This window comes from Pangasianodon hypophthalmus, chromosome 27, assembly GCF_027358585.1.
Source record: "Pangasianodon hypophthalmus isolate fPanHyp1 chromosome 27, fPanHyp1.pri, whole genome shotgun sequence".
Classification (NCBI taxonomy): domain Eukaryota; kingdom Metazoa; phylum Chordata; class Actinopteri; order Siluriformes; family Pangasiidae; genus Pangasianodon; species Pangasianodon hypophthalmus.
In genome coordinates this window covers 7,653,439-7,667,415 of record NC_069736.1, presented here as the reverse complement: position 1 = coordinate 7,667,415, position 13,977 = coordinate 7,653,439, and the positions used below count along the sequence as shown (strand labels likewise).

Sequence of the window (13,977 nt, the reverse complement as noted above, 5' to 3'; positions counted from 1 at the left end):
TGGGGGCAGAGATACAAAACGCTCGTCCACCAAACGATGCTAACCTGTGGTGTGGAATTAACAGTAGACCAGTATCAGAAGAGCGTAATGTGCGAATTGGGGAGTAAGTATGAATGAGATCAGAAATGTATGGGGGGGGGGGGGGGGGGGGGGCGAGACTATGAAGTGCTTTGAAGGTGATAAGGAGAATCTTGTATTGAATACAGAAGCGAATGGGTAGCCAATGAAGTCTGTGTAGGATGGGAGTAATATGAGAGGATTTCTTAGAAAAAGTGAGAACCCTAGCTGCAGAGTTCTGGATATGAGCTGAACAGTTGTGCTTTTCCACTGCTCAGCCTAGCTCCATCACTACTTGTGCTCTAACACTACTGCATCTAGCTCTCTTTAATCACCACAGAATTCCAGGCATAATATTTAGCCTAAGTGATGTCTGTACAAACTTTTGCATACCCTTAGGACAAAATTAAAGTTCACAAATGTTCATCGTCCCAGACAACAAATGATCAAATATATGTTCAGATATAACGTGTTCAAGACAACCAAATGATGTCATTGTAAAAGTTTCCCTTTTCCCTTTTCTGAATAACATGGTCCAGACTTTTATATATTGCTTTTGCATGTCTCAAACATTTTTCATATCCTCTAAACAGCTTTCAGATCCTCACGGTTGTAATATTCCCGTACCCCTACATCTGCAAAATCTGATTCCCGTATACCTAACATCTGCAAAATCTGATTCCCGGTATACCTACATCTGCAAAATCGCATTCCCGTAGCTTTAAATCTGCACAATCTTCCTGACATATCTGTTCACATACATCCTTCTTTAGATCAGACCTGGTGATTACGAGGGTCAGGACAAAGCTTCTTTTGTTGATTTTCACTTCCAAATATGGCTTGTATAACTGTTTTTGTTATCCTTTGGCTACAGTATATGTGCATATTCATACATAGCAAGAAGAGTCCAGTGCAGATAACATCCTTGCTCTTCATTCTGAAGTTAAGGTATTCAGCTGTTGGCACTTATGCTGGCACTCACCTACTGAGCTCTTTCTGAAGATCCTGCATGTGCTTGTGACACTGGGCATAGTAAGCTGCCTGGGCCTCCACAAATTCATGCAGGCAACGCAAATGATTTACCTGCTCAAAGAGAGATAAGTGAATTTGACACGTCATTCTTGATGGCTCTTAACTTATGCCTGATTAACTTAACCAGCACAAACAATAGCTGCTAATAACACAATAAAGGAAGTCAGGAAAAAAAAATTCAAAAATCAGTCGCAATCACTGTTAATTACACAAAGCAGTTTGGGAGATGTCTGCCCAACATTTCGGCAGTAAAGAAATAAAAAGGAATGGAAGGCTGTATACGTAAATGTCATCTAATCTCAGGAGCTACACTACAAACAATGCATGTTAAATTAAATTTCATAGTTCCAGTTTTGCTTTCGAAATGGCTAAACCTGGATGAATGCTGTAAACCTGGATGAAAGCAATGCAGCTTGTACCCTGGCCTGTACATATGATTACATTACAATCCTGCATCTCATATCCATTGCAATGTACAGCCTATCTTTAATACATCTTTTATACATCTGTTATAGATTATCTTGTCAATATACAGTATCTACCCATATAAACTACGAGATGAAATATCCAAAATATATGCTTGCAAATTACCCTTAAAATACATGTATCATCATCAATATACAGTATATTTAATACGAAGAATTTAAAATGGTCTGGTAATCAATCATTCTTGATTGGAATACAGGTCAATATATTACATAGTAATGTACTGTTATATATTCATTTAGCATAAAGTTACTGACAAAACAACATATCAGGAATAATTAAATTAGGAACAGAATAGTGAACATTTCTGCTTCTAAGACGCTGTGTCATAACCTATGTAAAACCACCTGTTGTAGTGGGGAAAATATGGGTGGGGAAAAAAAAATCCATGACAAAACAGAGACTGGAGCAGCTTTTATCATCATCTTATCTCCAATGTTTGTGTTACCGTGGAACCATAGAGATACGTGTGATAATCTCTGACTCACGTGTGTACTGCTGATGCCTTCTAGGAGGAGACGGGTCACTTCAGCTTGTCTGTCAAACTCAGTCTGAGCCACACGCAGTTCCTGCTCTGCCTAACACAAACACACACACACACACACACACACACACACACACGTCCAGTTATATAAAGCAGGTAGCCTACAATAAAACAGCATGTACATTCAAACAAAAATCTCTATATTAACCAAATTCGGAGGGGGTTATCTGGATGTCAGTACAAATCTGAATGCTGTCAAAGCAATTTCAATAACCCCTGTTTTTAATGAGTGTATACTTACTTTGTCCACCTCTTCACTCCACAGCTGATTTCATGCAGCACAACAGACAAGAGAGGAGGCATTAGCTATTTACTCATGCAGTGATGACATGAACTTAGAAAGACTCGCAAGTTTAAATTACTAAATCACCAGCGGTGCAATGAGAACCTGTTCACTAATGTTCACACATGAAACCTGCCTCTTCCATTCACAGACCAGGGTTATGTGTGGATGTGGCCAGGGCCGGACTTATACACGGGCTAACCTGGGCTGTAGCCCAGGGCCCCAGGTGAAACGTACGCTTCGATTGTATGCTTTAGGGCTGCTTTTCTTCAGCCAGAACTGGGGCTTTATCAAGGTGGAGGGTATCATGAATAGCTACAAATACCAGTCAATTTTAATGCAAAACCTACAGGTGTCTGCTAAGAAGCTAAAGAAGAAAAGGAATTTCACCTTTCAGCATGACAATGACCCAAAGCATACATCCAAATCAACAAAGGAATGGCTTAACCAAAAGAAGATCAATGTTTTTGAATGGCCAAGTCAGAACCCGGCCGTGCGCAGGAGATGCCCTTACAATTTAATGAATCTAGAGTTTGTAATAATCATATTTGCAATAAACATGTAATGGACTTTTGAATAATTATAATTATTAATAATTGGTACTGACAGAAAAAAGACAATCAGACACAATGTATGAGAGATGCTGTATAGTTGATATAAACTGGCTATAATTCCATGTTATCGTGATTTTATAGTAGCTAATGTTTTGTGTTAATGCAGCCTTGATTATTTATTTTTTTTTTTTGGTTGGAGCGATTGTAGTGGTTCAAAAATGGTTCAAGCAAAGAGGCTCCTGCCACTCAAAAGTCACTCCTGGACACAGCAGCTACACAAGTGCCAGTGTTCGCATACTTGCCTGTGTACCTTTCCTACATCTGGAATGTTACAAGCGCTGTTCACTAGGGTTCAGACCAGAGCGCAAACATACCTCTCTGTTCTCTGACCACTTCACTTTGTTTTGCACAAGTTAAGCAGTAAAGATGGCCAGAGTTGATGAGGCTATGATGATGTGTACACATTGAGAAATTAGCAGAAGCAATGGCAGTGGCGCCAACATAGATACTTTATCAGACCATTAAACCAACAACTTTGTGACAGCAGCGTATTCCTTTCCTATGGATGACAGAAACTGAAGCACCATCATGTTGCTTCACATACTGTCCCCATTGTTTATGTTGGTATTTTTACGTTAATGTTGGTACTGCGTTAACGTGCACTGAATTGTCGCAGTGAATAAACGCAGAATATGCCTGGCAGACATCTTTCACATGCATACAGCTAAAAGCAAGTATAACCCTGGCCATATAGTGTGGTTTGTGTGTAAATCGCACCATCTTCCAGGCCAGCTGAGAGAGGCTGCGTTCCAGTACTGTATTCAGCACATCATCTTAAGGACTGACGAAATACTTTATTTGTGCTAGTAAATTTTGTTAGATATCAAAGCATCAAGACAACAGGACTGTAGACTCGAGGACCAGAACACTGTAATCCAGATGAAGTCACTTATATAAGATCAATTATATGCTAAACATTTAAAAAATACAGCATTAGATTTGCTACATTCAATTTTGTCTATATGCAGATGACACATTGCTGTAATGCCGGGGCAGCTGACAAGGACGTGTTCGATCCAGCAGAGGAAAACCAGGGAATAAATTAAATCAGTTTAAAATCAATTTAATCAAGCTTCTTCTTTTGCAGTGTAGATGAAGTTAAAGTGTTCAAAAATACTATCCCAAATTTACACCAGATGTGAAGCTTAACATCCAGCCATTCAATCCACACCAAATGTTTTCCATATGTGCTTCCAGCATGACAGTGTGGTACATTTTTATCCAGAAGACTAATGCTGAAATGGGAATACAGGCAGCTGAAGTTACAGCCTATGTCAATAAACACTCAATATCAGAAAAAGAGATAGTTAACAAACAGCCTTTTCTTCTTTTAGCATCTTTTATCACTGAATCTTTCATCTGCCTCCATCACACAGATAAAGCCAAGCCAAATTAACTACTAAATGGCTTCCTGTTCACTTTATCGCTTTATAGGGTCTGCCAAATTGGCACTGTAAAATCCAAGTGGTGTACTTTATAAATATTAGAACAGTGTACAAGTAACAATAGTATGTTCATCAATAAAGATGATAATGCTGGAGAGGCAATTTTGTGTCAGGCGAGGAAAAAGCAGTATTTTACTAATTTATTACATAACGAGAGCACACTTAAACTCATGACTACTCCATTACACCACCCCATCACAGCTTGCTGTGATCACAAACACATCACTAGTTCACATATTAGCAAGCCAGGATTCTTATACTTAAGAAAACTTAAACCCATTGTATATCAAGCCTCTATGCTGCTTGATGCAATGGCTTGGAATTCAAGGCCTAAAACAAACCCACAAAACAAACAAGTGACTAGACAAGGCATATAGAAACAACTATCTATGTCAAACATACACACACACACACACACACACCACACACACAAAAAAGCTATTCGGAGAGTTTATCAGACCACATTAAACAGCCCTTGAAGACACTGACAAAAAGTTTTGATCTATATGGACCTTCAGTGCACCATGAAAAACTATGTACTACCATTTACATCACACAAAAAAATTTCAAACACTCAAATCATTACACTTAACACAGCAATAAGAAAGCAAAGGCAAAACATACAGCATATCAATGATCATACACGTTCAGAATTGTAAATGAAATGCAACTGTAGCCAAGTGTGAATAATCTAGGGAGAAGAAATGGTCAGAACTTTGTTCAGAGGTTTATACTGTCAACTTTAAAAAATAAATAAATAAATAAATCACTTTGCTTTCAAAGTGAGACCTACAAACTATGGAGCTCAGAATCTGACAAATGCATCTGAATATGAGTTTTGTATATTTGAAGTCTATACACATCACACTGAATAAAATTACATTTTTTCCCTTTGCTTTGAAATTGCTAGAGGTAAGACTTCAGATTTTAAAAATTTGGAACCCTAAACTCTACAAATCCCAAAAATTAAAATAATATATATATATATATATATATATATATATATATATATATATATATATATATATATATATATATATATATATAAATTAGGTCAAAGATCATCCTGAGATCATCCTGAGATTCCCAGGGAAAAGTAGATGCTTTCAGAGAGGTTGAATTTAGCCACAATCATAGATGTCTGCCACGGTCACGCCATGAACACAGGGTGAAGGGAATGGCTGTGGAGCAGAGGGAAAAAAAGAAGGATGGACTGGAATGAGGTAAGTGCATCTAAACTTTTTATATTCTACTTGAATAGTTAGTTTCTATGGTGATGTTAAGCATACTTAGTACATGCCTAGTGTAACTATTTAGGTAATGTTCTAGCTAGTTAGGCTGCGCAAATGCTAACTTGCTGGTTCATCTTCCTTTTTTTTTTTATTTATTTATATATATATTTTTTAATTACTTAATTCCACTCCACTTCAGGGCCTGAGTTCGACAACTCTGAAAGCATCTTCTTTTCCCTGGAAATCCTGGGGATTCACCTTTGAGCTAATTTACATAAAATCTGTATTTCCAAGATTAGAATTATTTTTATTTATTTTTTTTTGGGTTGTATTTAGCGTTCTGAATTTTTTTTTATCTGACATCTTAGGGTTCAGATCTTTTGAAATCTGAACTCTTACCTCTAGCAAGTTCAAAACAAAAGAAAAAACACAGGTAAAGATGCAAATTTAAAATTAATTCACCAAAAGGAAAATTCCAAGCCCCATACAAACTGGCCAGTCAAATGAACGGCGCACACAAAGGTCAGTGAAAGGACCACAACTGGGAGGATGGACAAAAGTAAAAGAAGACACATTAAAAAGAGGAACCCACCCACGCACACATGCCTTCCTCACTCCATATTCCCACACTGTCCTTTGATATTTATAGTTTTTTGTAAACGTTACGGCTAAAATCCCAGCAATTTGCTTGAAAGGCAGTTTGGATAGCAAACAATTAATCTTCCTAAGACAATACACAGTCTAACAAAATATGTATGTGGGCATGATGGACTGTCTGAGCATCAAAAAATCTAGATCTTTACATCAGTATGTAGGAGTGTTGGCAAGCATTTTTCATGTAAACCAGACACTGTGCTTTTTGTTTGGGATTGGGGCTTAATTTCTGGAGAGGGAGAGGGACAGGAAGAGAAAGAGACCAATATTTTCTGCAGCACTCTTACCGCAGATGCACTGGCAGACAGAACATAATTGCGGGGCCTAGTCTCCTGAAAATCAGGTGCAGCCTAAAAGTGAAGGGGGGAAACAGAATTTTACACAGAATCATGCATCCAGATAAACTGCCTCAGCACACAGCACACTTAGTTAAAACTAAGGAAACACAAACAAAAGCAAGCAAGCAGCAAAGCAAAACATGAGATGCAGAGTCAAACGGTAATCCTTTGTCATTTCCAAAAAGCAAACAGCCCCAGACACAGACTTGTTAATATCGCAAAAAACGTCGTTAATATTTAGCAGCACCTCCTCTCTCGCCAGATCTTCTTTTTTTTTTTTTTTTTTCCAATTTAACATCCTTCTCTACTTTGTATGGTGTGTGACGGTGAAATCATGAAATCATAATTTTAGATCTAAAAATAAAATGCCAAGAAAAAAAAAAAAAAAGAAAGAAAAAAAATCAACAACAACCCTTACTAGTTCAATCATCAAGCCTTGGGCCTATGCACAATCCAGCCTGTGCAAGTTTATCATTCATGCATATTTTTTTTATTATTTTTTAATCACAATGTGACCTAAATGTGTTGCTTTAACACCAGAATGATCCAATGGGCTCAATCAGCTAAAAGATTAGGGAAATCCACTGCCAAATGAAAGGCTTCACATGCTGGGTTGTACAGAAAATGTATTGTTTCATATAAAAGGCAAAATCTGCCTCATTTTTAAGATTTTCAGACCATGGTTAGTATTACAGAGTAAATAGTGCAGTATTGATGCAAACGTTATTAAAAAAAAAAAAGAAAGAAAGAAAGAAAAGAAAAAAAAAAAAACATTATTTTGAAATAGGTATTAGTTAGGTATTATTAATAGGTATAAGCTTTTTGTTCATGACTAGGCTTAATCAGTGCCCAGAAATCCAGACCCAAAAAACTCCACATATTAACACAGTACTGCAAAAATACTGCTGTGTTTTGAATGCAACACCTTAGTCATTGCGATGGTACACCGATTGTGCAAGTCTAAGAAGGAAGCAAGCATTAATTTGCTCTATGACAATAAAGCCTTAGGACACAGTAAATTCCAATACACATAGTCAAGTATATGCACAAACCACAAAAGCATGAATATCTCCCTCCAGTCCTCTGGCATCTTGCCCTAGCTTGACCTGAACACTGTGTAAATGCTTGATTGGTGTCTGTCTACAAAGTGGTTTGCAAATAAACCTGTAAATCATGAAATCATAGTTCTGTTTCAACCCTCTTAACCACCAGGGTTGGTGAGAATCACTTGGATACCTTCTTCCCGAGACCTTCAACAAAGTCACAGTGTAACTCCTGACAGAATACCAGAACACAATGTTTCTTCCCAACTGGACTAAATCAGAAACTCCCAACAGCTACCACTGTACATCTATCACTGCACACCTGCACTTTATAATACTGCTATTGGACAATTTATTATATAATATACACTCACTGAGCACTTTATTAGGAACACCTGTACATCTACACATTCATGCAATTATCTGATCAGCCAATCATGTGGCAGCAGTGCAATGCAAAAAAAAAATCATGCAGATACAGCCCAGCAGCTTCAGGTAATATTCCACATCATCCATCAGAATGGGAAGAAATGTGATTTCAGTGATTTTAACTGTGGCATGATTGTTGGTGCCAGAAGGCTGGTTTTCGTATTTCTATAACTGCTGATCTCCTGGGATTTTCACACACAACAGTCACTAGTGTTTGTTTCACCACTCAGAATGGTACAATAAAGAAAAAACAACCAGCAAGCAGCAGTTCTGCAGACGGAAATGCCTTGCTGGTCAATGGAGAATGGCCAGACTGGTTGGAGCTGACACAAAGTGTTAATTACACTAACTCAGATAACCACTCTGTACAATTGTGGTGCGCAGAATAGCATCTCAGAATGCACAGCACGTCGAACCTTGAGGCAGATGGGCTACAACAGCAGAAGACCCTGTTGGGTTCCACTTCCAAGAACAGAAAGCTGAGGCTGCAGTGGACACAGGCTCACCCAAACTGGACAGTTGAAGACTGGAAAAACGCAGCCTGGTCTGATGAATCTCGATTTCTCCTGAGGCACACAGATGGTAGGGTCAGAATTTGGCACCAACAGCATGAATCCATGGACCCAACCTCCCTGCCAGACCAGGCTGGTGGAGGTGGTGTAATGGTGTGGGGAATGTTTTCTTGGCACACTTTGGGCCCATTAATACCAATCAATCATTGCTTGAATGCCACAGCCTATTAGAGTATCATTGCTGACCATGTGCATCCCTTCGTGACCACAGTTTACCCATCTCCTTATGGCTACTTCCATTAATGCACCATGTCACAAAGCAAAAGTCATCTCAAACTGGTTTCATTAACATGACAATGAGTTCAGTGTTCTTGAGTGGCCTTCCCAGTCACCGGATCTGGGGAAGAATGCGAGATTTGCAGCATGAAACTGCACCTGAAAAATCTACAGGAATTGTGTAATGCAATCATGTCAACATGAGCAAAGAGAGGTGCTACCCACTATTAGTATGCATTCCTAATAAAGTGCTCATTGAGTGTATGACTATTTATTATATATTATGGCTACAACCAAAGCTGATTGCTGCTACTACAGTCAATAGTTTACAGACAATTGTTATACTCGTTTATTTGTTTTGGTTTATATTTTTCAACTCAGTACTGTACCTGTGTATTTACTGTATTGTATGCACTCATCTCACAGTGTCGTATATCTGCTCTATATGTTGTCATGCGTACTGTGCCACTGTATTGTTATATGACTGCACCATGGTCCTGGGGAAACGGCATTTCTTTCCAATGTATACAAGCTATATAGAGGAATTACAATAAAAAACATTTAACTGACTTGACATAAATACCAATGTTATATGGCAGGGGTGTTAAAACTTATCCACGAAGAGCCGGTGTGGCTGCGGGTTTTCGTTCCACCCACAGGAGCCGATATCTGATTGATAGCAAAGATGAACTGATTAAACAGGTGCTGTGAAAACTGGCTGCCACACCTGCACTTTGAAGATGAGATCGGACACCTCTTTCATATGGCTATCATTCCCATCATCTACTATCATCTTCTTTCTTCTCTTGATGACTGCAGCTGTTCAGAACGCCGTGGCTGCTAGCTTGAGTTGGGTTGCATTGACCTTGTGCGAGTCCTAAATAAACAGAGTTACACTCTCCAGTCCCTAGCAGGTGCCTGAGAACTAATGAGTTTTCCTTCCATGTACAGGATATGAATTAAATGAAAATATTCCAACAACTTTCCTTTCAAATCCATGCTGTAGACAGACACAACCTTCAAACATTCATGCCACCAGCAGTGTAAATGTCAAGCAAAAAGGTGAAGGAAGCAGAGGGAGACATGTGTGCCAATTTCAGTGTGCTCATACAATAAGTCATGCTAAAGATATACTCTGAACACTGAAGACATTTTAAAGTTTTGATGGATCTTTTGTAAGGCACTTATGTAGGCCACCTTATTCATAAGTATTCACAATGATCCAAAGTTTTTAAATTTGTACTCAAAAGTATAACTAGGAGTAAAAGCAAATGGAAAGGCAAGTTAATCCACTTTTAAGTAAAGTAGATACTCGGGCATTGGTATTATATATGCAGTACAGGGGTGGTAATTCAGTGGTTCTGTATTAATAACCAGAAGATTGTGAGTCCAAATGTCAAGATGGCCTGATAGATATGTTAGGCCCTGAGCAATGCCATTCAGTGCTATGCTTTAACTGATCTGCTTCATCTTTGTCCATTTTAATAATAAACTTAAAGGCTATTTGTATGTCTGTTTTTTTGGTTGTTTTTTTTTTTTTTTTTTTTTGAGGGGGGATTTTATTTGTTATGACTAGTTATTATTAATAGCCACAAGACTTGGCTGATTGGAAAAGGGTGAGAAACTTAATATAAAGGTTAAACGAGAGAAAACCAAAGAGAAACAGTACGTGAGAAACACATCCTCACACACAGACACTGGTACTCACATCTCCCTCACACTGTGCAAATGACAACAAAGAAACATGTTAATGCACATAAGAAAAGATAAGGGATTGCACTCCTCACATCTACAGACACACACACACACACACACACACACACACACACACACACACACACACACACACACACACGCGATAGGCAAGAAAGTGATGACTGTTCCACGTATTCACCTGTTAATCTAGTAGTACTAGTTAATCTAATAATCAAAGTACCAGCTATGCAATTATAGGTATTTATTTAAGCAACCAAGAAACTCTAAGAACTTCATCAAAACCATCTGACCCAAAATGAGACACTGTGTCTTCTGTCTTAATGTCACTATTCAGATATTTCTATTTTATGGCCCAATATTTTTGGAAGAACAAATGTAATAATCATATAATTCATAAACATAATCACCATGCGTCATACTCAAGCATAATGACATAATCGCCCATCGCCTGTAAGAGCTATGAAAAGTTTATGAGGCCAAAAAGTGAAACATCCAATCGTCAGAAGTAGCTGTGACTAAATGCTATTTATAGACTCTTTCTATCCAGTACTTAGATGACTTCCTTTGCTATGACAGCAGTTCCAGGAATGATCTTGGCAGGGCTCATCTGAAGACTTCCTGATGTCCTGATGCAACTCAATCACGAGTGCAAACGTAAACACACTGCTCACATGGTGACTTCACTTCATGCTGATTCACTGGGATACATTGCACCATTCAGAGAGGCTGTGGTTCCCTGAATACGACGTGTATGTGGGTGAAACCACAAATGACCATATGAATCGGGGTTGGAGGGGGTGGAATTGGATCTAGAAATAGAGGACCAGCAAAAGGTTAAGCAAGCGGTAACATGACTCACAGCAGCCTTGGCTTCCGCCAGCTTGGCTTTCTTCAGGCGTGCTTTGCAGACATCCAAGTCAAGGCGGCGGTTCTCCAAAAGCCTTCTTTCTTTCTGAAAGACATACAGTTGATCTGACCACAGATACCCTTTGACCTAGTTATGGACAGACAAGTACTGTACTGAAGAAAAACAACAAAATTAATCACAAATTTATTGTTGTTTAAACAAAAGGACTTGTGTCGCCCTGTATAAAAATAAAGCAATATAAATACATTAGAAGTACAGATGACTTTCATGATATAATGACTGACACATCATTCTCTCTCCCCCCGTGTGCAAGCTGGTTTAACTGCCTTCCAAATAAGCTGATCTTACCGATATGGTTCTCCAGTCACCCTCTAGAAAATTCCGGAGAGGAGTGAGGAAGCTGACAGCTGATGCTTGTAAGAACTCTCTCTCTGCGCCTCCTAGCCTCTTCTGATAGTCTCCTACGGTGTACAAAGTACTTCCTAAACACACAGAAACAATAAACTATTATTTTCTATTACATTAGGCCTATTTTTTCATGATGTACCGGATATCACAAAATTATCATGTCCTACCAATAATGACGCTGGTTATATTTAATTTTTTATATTTAAGGAAAGATTTTCAGCGATCTAAACACATGAAATTTGATTTTTTTGCTCAGTTTGACCAGTCCAATCAGATTTTTTTTTAATCATTCCGTGTGCGGTGCTTCATGACATCTTCAGTTTTTGTTGCTGTTGTCTATGACATTCAGAACAGTCATTAGATAATGCATGCAAAACATGATCGACAGTCAAATCTCCATGTTGGTGGCTAACTAATTAGCTAACTTTCACCTGCACTACTCGGTGTATGCATGACTGCGTTGATACTATAACGAATAACGTGGATATGCAAGCAAAGGCTATTACAGCCTGAGCAAACAAATCAGATTTAATCACTTGTAATTTGTTTTTTAATTACAATTTGTCTGTCTGCTTTCTGTCTGTTTACTAAAAGTGCAAAGGGAACTTAAATATATAAATCTTGCACATCTTGCACATTAACGAACAATAAACAAGGTACTATTGCAAAATCATGCAAATAAATAATGAACAATTATTTATTCAAGATTTACTAAGGTACAAATCTACTAAATATTAATAAATCACAAGAAAAACATACAAACTGTTACAAATAGGCTCAGATACTCTAATTCTTCTATTTTCCGCTCCTACGAGGTATGTGTGTGTGTGTGTGTGTGTGTGTGTGTAGTAAGGTCACGGGATGAACAAATAATTTTACAAATTATGAGTAATTCTTCCATTTAACATCAGGGTTGGTGCCTAGGATTTGTGTAGGAGGATCATTTCCATAGTCTTTAATCACTGGAAAAATCTAAACACAGGAAATGCTAGTCTTCCTGTCCTGAAACACAGGAGACGCCATCCAGCCCACACCACATCTTCATTTACAGGACCCCATTTATAGAAAATAAAACTTTTAACATCCTGGTTTCCAAGTCATTCTTGTGGTTTAAGAGGAATGCACATTGTTTAAACTAGACAAAACAAGCCCAAAATGATCCTACAAAGCAGAGATTCATTATAATGGTGTTAAAGGATCTCTGTCAGCAAGTGTTGTCAACATCCCAAATTAAAAACAGTTGCTGAATACTTGTAAATTTTATTCAGAAACTGCTTTTACTATAGGCTTGTACAAAAACTACAAGATTTTTATAGGCTGTGAGCACTTATGAGGAACCAGCTCCACATAGTACAAATACTCCTTTACTTCCTGTGGGCATTATTACCTTGTCTTAAATAATGTTTAATTGTTTAATTAAATAATGAACTGAAACATTATATAACCCCTGCTGTGATGCTAACTACAATATAAGGCCAAAGGCATGCAGACAGCTGACCATCACACCCATATGGGCTTGTTGAACATCCCTTTTCCAAAACCATGGGCATTTATATGGAGTCGGTCCCCTCTTTGCTGCTGTAACAGCCTCCACTCTTCTGCGAAGGCTTTCCACTATATTTTGGAGCATGGCTGTGGGGCTTTGTGCCCATTCAGGCGGAAGAGTATTAGTAAAGTCAGACACTGATGTCAGGCACGGAGGCCTGGTGCAAAATCAATGTTCCAATTAATCCCAAAGGTGTCCGGGGTTGAGGTCAGGGCTCTGTGCAGGCCACTCGAGTTCTTCCAGAGCGACCTTAGCAAAGCATGTCTTTATGGAGCTCGCATTGTGTACAATGCAAAATGCTCTGAAAGGCTAGTGTTCGCTCACATCAAAACCAGAATTCTTGCTGACCTGCCTATAAGGCAATACACACACAGAAAATACACACCTCCTTAACCCATCTGGAGCAAGAGAACACGTATGTAACGATGCTCTTTGTCGACTACAGTTCAGGCTTTAACATAACTGTCCCTGCCAAGGTGATCTCGAAAACACTA

At 38.5% G+C, this 13,977-nt stretch overlaps 1 protein-coding gene across 6 annotated transcripts in view; it reads right to left on the bottom strand.

Annotated features, from left to right (window-relative positions):
* Nucleotides 1–13,977, bottom strand: part of sh3glb2b (SH3-domain GRB2-like endophilin B2b) — a 37,540-nt gene that overhangs the window by 5,162 nt on the left and 18,401 nt on the right. For 2 of the 6 annotated variants that reach the window (XM_026921868.3, XM_026921871.3), the window contains exons 4-9: nt 11,878–12,011; nt 11,521–11,613; nt 6,635–6,697; nt 2,361–2,384; nt 2,064–2,153; nt 1,040–1,140 (exon numbers count right to left, since the gene is read on the bottom strand). In XM_026921868.3, coding sequence (XP_026777669.1) covers nt 1,040–1,140; nt 2,064–2,153; nt 2,361–2,384; nt 6,635–6,697; nt 11,521–11,613; nt 11,878–12,011 — 505 coding nt within the window. The remainder of the gene's footprint in view (nt 1–1,039; nt 1,141–2,063; nt 2,154–2,360; nt 2,385–6,634; nt 6,698–11,520; nt 11,614–11,877; nt 12,012–13,977) is intronic. The other 4 variants (XM_026921874.3, XM_026921877.3, XM_053230467.1 and 1 more) reach the window with 3 other exon arrangements.